The 6,165-nt window shown below is 51.9% G+C and overlaps 1 protein-coding gene across 1 annotated transcript in view; it reads right to left on the minus strand.

Moving 5' to 3' along the window:
• Nucleotides 1-3,558: 3,558 nt before the first annotated feature.
• spns1 (SPNS lysolipid transporter 1, lysophospholipid) overlaps nucleotides 3,559-6,165 on the minus strand; it is a 23,849-nt gene continuing 21,242 nt past the window's right edge. The window contains exon 11 of the mRNA XM_085974242.1: nucleotides 3,559-3,562. Within this exon, the coding sequence (XP_085830368.1) occupies nucleotides 3,559-3,562 (4 nt within the window). The remainder of the gene's footprint in view (nucleotides 3,563-6,165) is intronic.

Genomic DNA, 6,165 nt, shown 5'->3' on the forward strand with positions numbered 1-6,165 from the left:
CCCTGTATATAAAGCCATAGCAGGCTTCTGCACTTCAGTCTTAAGTTACCCTCCGTTCAGTAAATACCTGTTTTATTGTTCTCCTGCAGTCCGTGTATTATTGAGGCGCGGATACTACACTCAGGGAGATAACTGTACACTGACTGGTGTCTCTCAGTCCCTCTCTGTTGGGGAATATCTGTACACTGACTGGTGTCTCTCAGTCCCTCTCTCTCGGGGAATATCTGTACACTGACTGGTGTCTCTCAGTCCCTCTCTCTCGGGGAATATCTGTACACTGACTGGTGTCTCTCAGTCCCTCTCTCTCCCTCAGGGAGATATCTGTACACTGACTGGTGTCTCTCAGTCCCTCTCTCTCGGGGAATATCTGTACACTGACTGGTGTCTCTCAGCCTCTCTCTCCCTCAGGGAGATATCTGTACAGTGACTGGTGTCTCTCAGTCTCTCTCTCGCAGGGAGATATCTGTACACTGACTGGTGTCTCTCAGTCCCTCTCCCTCAGGGAGATATCTGTACACTGACTGGTGTCTCTCACTCCAGGGAGATATCTGTACACTGACTGGTGTCTCTCTGTCCCCGCGCTGCCCAGAGTGTCATATATATAGAATAACAGATATCCGAGAGTCAGCACCAGACAGGAAGGGGAGAGAGAGAGAAGGGTCGGGGGAGAGAGAGGAGGGTCGGGGGAGAGAGAGAGAGAGAGAGAGAGGAGGGAGGGGGGAAGAGAGAGAGAGAGAGAGAGAGAGAGAGAGAGGGAAGAGTCGGGGGGAGAGAGAGGAGGGTCGGGGGAGAGAGAGAGAGAGAGAGAGAGGAGGGAAGAGAGAGAGAGAGAGAGAGGAGGGAGGGGGAAGAGAGAGAGAGAGAGAGAGGAGTCGGGGGAGAGAGAGGAGGGTTGGGGGAGAGAGAGAGAGAGAGAGGAGGGAAGAGAGAGAGAGAGAGAGAGAGAGAGGAGGAGGGGGGAAGAGAGAGAGAGAGAGAGAGAGAGAGAAGGGTCGGGGGAGAGAGAGAGAGAGAGAGAGAGAGAGAGGAGGGTCGGGGGAGAGAGAGAGAGAAGGGTCGGGGAGAGAGAGGAGGGTCGGGGGAGAGAGGAGAGAGAGAGAGAGAGGAGGGTCGGGGGAGAGAGAGAGAGAGAGAGAGAGAGAGGAGGGTCGGGGGGAGAGAGAGAGAGGAGGGTCGGTGGGGAAAGAGAGAGAGGGAGAGAGAGAGAGAGGAGGGTCGGGGGGGAGGAGAGAGGGGAGGGTCGGGGGGAGAGAGGGGAGGGTCGGGGGAGAGAGAGAGAGAGAGAGAGAGAGAGAGAGTCGGGGGAGAGAGAGAGAGAGAGGAGGGTCGGGGGAGAGAGAGAGAGAAGGGTCGGGGGAGAGGAGGGTCGGGGAGAGAGGAGAGAGAGAGAGAGAGAGGAGGGTCGGGGAGAGAGAGAGAGAGAGAGAGAGAGAGAGAGAGGAGGGTCGGGGGGGAGAGAGAGAGAGGAGGGTCGGTGGGGAAAGAGAGAGAGAGAGAGAGAGAGGAGGGTCGGGGGGAGGAGAGAGGGGAGGGTCGGGGGGAGAGAGGGGAGGGTCGGGGGAGAGAGAGAGAGAGAGAGAGAGTCGGGGGAGAGAGAGAGAGAGAGAGAGAGAGAGGGGTCGGGGGAGAGAGAGGAGGGTCGGGCGGGGGAGAGAGAGGAGGGTCGGGAGAGAGAGAGAGAGAGAGAGAGAGAGAGAGAGAAGGGTCGGGGGGGGAGAGAGAGAGAGAGGAGGGTCGGGGGGGGAGAGGGAGAGAGAGGAGGGTCGGGGGGGGGGAAGAGAGAGAGAGAGAGCGGAGAGAGAAAGCTGGAGAGAGAGAGAGAGAAAGCTGGAGAGAGAAAGCTGGAGACAGAGAAAGCTGAACCGCGAGACCGGAGACCGGGAGGAGCAGCCCGAACCAGGACAGTAAGTAAGAGGCCTGGGGAGGGTGAACCCGAGAACGCGAGGCCCAGAGACCGCGGGATCGGAGACCGGGAGGAGCGGCCCGAACCGGGGAAAACGAGTAAGAGGCTGGGGAGGGTGAACCCGAGACCGCGAGGTCGGAGAACGGGAGGAGCGGCCCGAACGGGAAAACGAGTAAGAGGCCTGGGGAGGGTGAACCCGAGACCGCGAGGTCGGAGAACGGGAGGAGCGGCCCGAACCAGGACAGTAAGTAAGAGGCCTGGGGAGGGTGAACCCGAGACCGCGAGGCCCAGAGACCGCGGGAACGGAGACCGGGAGACCAGGGCAGAAAACAGCCTGGTGAGTCAAAAAACCCGGGGGCCTGAGACCGACACGACGACGCGAGGAGATCCGCCCAGAGCGCGGAAAGCGAATGAGTCCGGGGCACGGAGAGTGGACGAGTTTGGAGCATGGAGAGAGAGAGCGAGTCCGAGACCCGGAGAGCGAGTGAGAGTCGGAAGAGGAAAAAAAACCGGAGAAATAAGTTTTACCTAATTCTACCTAAGTTTCATTTTAGTTAAAGTTAGTTCGGAAAAGTTTAATTTTATTTAAATTTAGTTCGAAAAAAACCTGAAAAAAGAACAACAAACCCGCGAGGAAAAGGAATAGAAACCCGAGAGAAACGATAAACTACCCGAACCAAGAGCCTGTGAGAGAAAGAGAAAGATAAACCTTTAAGAGCAGCTATATCAAAGATGAACCCCTGAAAAACTCCCAATTTTGGACCTAAAAGTGGGCTAAGGTGGAACACGACACAAAAAAGAGAAAAAAAAAGTTATCTATCTGAGACAAAAAACAAACGACTACAATGAGCAGGGAAATGATATATCCTGAGCAATGCACAAAAAATAAAGCAAAGGAAAAATACAAGTACACAACACTAAAAAATAACCCAGAGATCCTCTACGTTGACTATACCACACACAAAGGGACTAAGCTGAAGAACAACCTCATATTCTACACCGAATATGTCACCTCCTGGAAGGAGACTTTACAAAAACACTACGCATACGTCTCCAGTGAAGGTATTGGCAGTGGAGGCAGACTGAAAATATGTAAAGATGGAAACCTAGATAAAGATGACCCCCTGCTAACCATAAGCTACTACAACAAAAATAGAAAGATCATGATACAGGGGAATGTGGAAAATCTGGACTCCTTCGAAAAGGAATTCCCCCAGTTAAAAACTAAGGCAGACACAAAGAGGACCAATGGACAGGAAGCAAAAGAGAGTCGAACAGAGGATGATGAGAGCCAAGTGGAGGAAGAAGAAGAGAGACCAGCAGAGGAAAACACCTCCCTGTCCATCTCCACCCCCCCCACACCTCTCAACGAAAACAAAATGATGGAAGAGAATCTGGCCAAACTAGAACTTGATTTCAACGAATACAGAGAAACACTGGCCAAGAATTTGAAGGAGGAATTCAAACAGCTAAAAACGGAACACGAGTCCACCATCCACAAGCTGAGAAAGACCATAGAGGAGCAAAGAAATGAGATCAAAGAACTCCGTACTCAACTAAACAAAATGAAGGAGACCGTAGAAAGGCTCAGCAGGCAACACAAACCTCTTAAGGTCCAAAAACCTGAGCCAAATCAGTAAACAATGCAAAGAAACCTACCTGGAACATTGGAACAAAATAACCGAAAGCCAAAGCAGATTAGAATGTTACCGGGCCCTAAAAAGAGATTATAAACTGGCAGACTACCTCACGACCATCAGAGACACAAAACAGAGACAGACCCTCACCAGGTACAGACTAAGCGACCACCAACTGGAAATTGAAAAAGGCAGACACAAGAAATCCTGGCAGCCTAGAGAGAATAGAATATGCGATCAATGTCTGGCCGGCGAGGTTGAAACGGAAATGCATTTCCTCCTAAAATGCGAAAAATTCAACACATCAAGAAACATATTATTCAACAAGCTAAGCCAAACAACCCCAGATTTCAAGGAATTGGATGACCTGTCAAAATTGAGATTAATCCTGGGAGAAGGAGACAGACCATACCTAGGGGCCAAATATGTAACAACATGTCACAACCTGAGGACTGTTTAAAATTAAGACTGTTTAAAATTAATATTGAACGTACCAAATGAAGTACAAAGACTGTTTAAAATTAATATTGTTTAAAAGTAATATTGTATGTACCCAACAAATGTCAAATCGATTGACACCTACAGAATGTTGGAAAACTGTACCTTTTTGCTATGTAAGCTTTGGCAATATGGTTCTCTGTAAACTTTCATGCCAATAAAGCATTTGAACTGAACTGAACTGAACTGAGAGAGAGAGAGAGAGTCGGGGTCGGGGGAGAGAGAGAGCGAGAGAGCGAGAGAGAGGAGGGTCGGGGAGAGAGAGAGAGAGAGAGAGGAGGGTAGGGGGAGAGAGAGAGAGAGAGAGAGGAGGGTCGGGGAGAGAGAGAGAGAGAGAGAGAGAGAGAGAGAGAGGAGGGTCGGGGGGGAGAGAGAGAGAGAGAGAGAGAGAGTGTGAGTCAGGAGAGAAAGAGAGAGAGAAGGGTCGGGGGAGAGAGAGAGAGAGAGAGAGAGAGAGAGGAGGGTCGGGGGGGGAGAGAGAGAGAGAGAGAGGGAGAGAGAGGGGTCGGGGGGGGAGAGAGAGAGAGAGAGGAGGGTCGGGGGGGAAGAGAGAGAGCGAGAGAGAGAGGGGTCGGGGGACAGAGAGGAGGGTCGGGGGAGAGAGAGAGAGGAGGGTCGGGAGAGAGAGAGAGAGAGAGAGAGAGGAGGGTCGGGGGGAGAGAGAGAGAGAGAGGGGGGTCGGGGGAGAGAGAGAGAGGAGGGTCGGGGGGGGGGGAAGAGAGAGAGAGAAGGGTCGGGGGGGAAGAGAGAGAGAGAAAGAGATTTCCTCCTAAAATGCGAAAAATTCAACACATCAAGAAACATATTATTCAACAAGCTAAGCCAAACAACCCCAGATTTCAAGGAATTGGATGATCTGTCAAAATTGAGATTAGTCCTAGGAGAAGGAGACAGACCATACCTTGGGGCTAAATATGTAACAACATGTCACAACCTGAGGACTGTTTAAAAGTAAGACTGTTTAAAATTAATATTGAACGTACCAAATGAAGTAGGAAGACTGTTTAAAATTAATATTGTTTAAAAGTAATATTGTATGTACCCAACAAATGTCAAATCGATTGACACCTACAGAATGTTGGAAAACTGTACCTTTTTGCTATGTAAGCTTTGGCAATATGGTTCTCTGTAAACTTTCATGCCAATAAAGCATTTGAACTGAACTGAACTGAACTGAGAGAGAAAGAGAGAGAGAGAGAGAGGAGGGTCGGGGGAGAGAGAGAGAGAGAGAGGAGGGTCGGGGGAGAGAGAGAGAGAGAGAGAGAGGAGGGTCGGGGGAGAGAGAGAGAGAGAGAGAGAGAGAGAGGAGGGTCGGGGGAGAGAGAGAGAGAGAGAGAGAGGAGGGTCGGGGAGAGAGAGAGAGAGAGAGAGAGGAGGGTCGGGGGAGAGAGAGAGAGAGAGAGAGAGGAGGGTCGGGGGAGAGAGAGAGAGGAGGGTCGGGGGAGAGAGAGAGAGAGGAGGGTCGGGGAGAGAGAGAGAGGAGGGTCGGGGGAGAGAGAGAGAGGAGGGTCGGGGGAGAGAGAGAGAGGAGGGTCGGGGGAGAGAGAGAGAGGAGGGTCGGGGGAGAGAGAGAGAGGAGGGTCGGGGGAGAGAGAGAGAGGAGGGTCGGGGGAGAGAGAGAGAGGAGGGTCGGGGGAGAGAGAGAGAGACTGTTTAAAATTAATATTGTTTAAAAGTAATATTGTATGTACCCAACAAATGTCAAATCGATTGACACCTACAGAATGTTGGAAAACTGTACTTTTTTGCTATGTAAGCTTTGGCAATATGGTTCTCTGTAAACTTTCATGCCAATAAAGCATTTGAATTGGAATTGGAATTGGAGAGAGGAGGGTCGGGGGAGAGAGAGAGAGGAGGGTCGGGGGAGAGAGAGAGAGGAGGGTCGGGGGAGAGAGAGAGAGGAGGGTCGGGGGAGAGAGAGAGAGGAGGGTCGGGGGAGAGAGAGAGAGGAGGGTCGGGGGAGAGAGAGAGAGGAGGGTCGGGGGAGAGAGAGAGAGGAGGGTCGGGGGGAGAGAGAGAGAGGAGGGTCGGGGGAGAGAGAGAGAGGAGGGTCGGGGGAGAGAGAGAGAGAGGAGGGTCGGGGGAGAGAGAGAGAGAGGAGGGTCGGGGAGAGAGAGAGAGAGGAGG

Source organism: Somniosus microcephalus, unplaced genomic scaffold (genome assembly GCF_052327205.1).
Source record: "Somniosus microcephalus isolate GS21.2 unplaced genomic scaffold, FLI_Smic_1.0 unresolved_chr1, whole genome shotgun sequence".
NCBI lineage: Eukaryota > Metazoa > Chordata > Chondrichthyes > Squaliformes > Somniosidae > Somniosus > Somniosus microcephalus.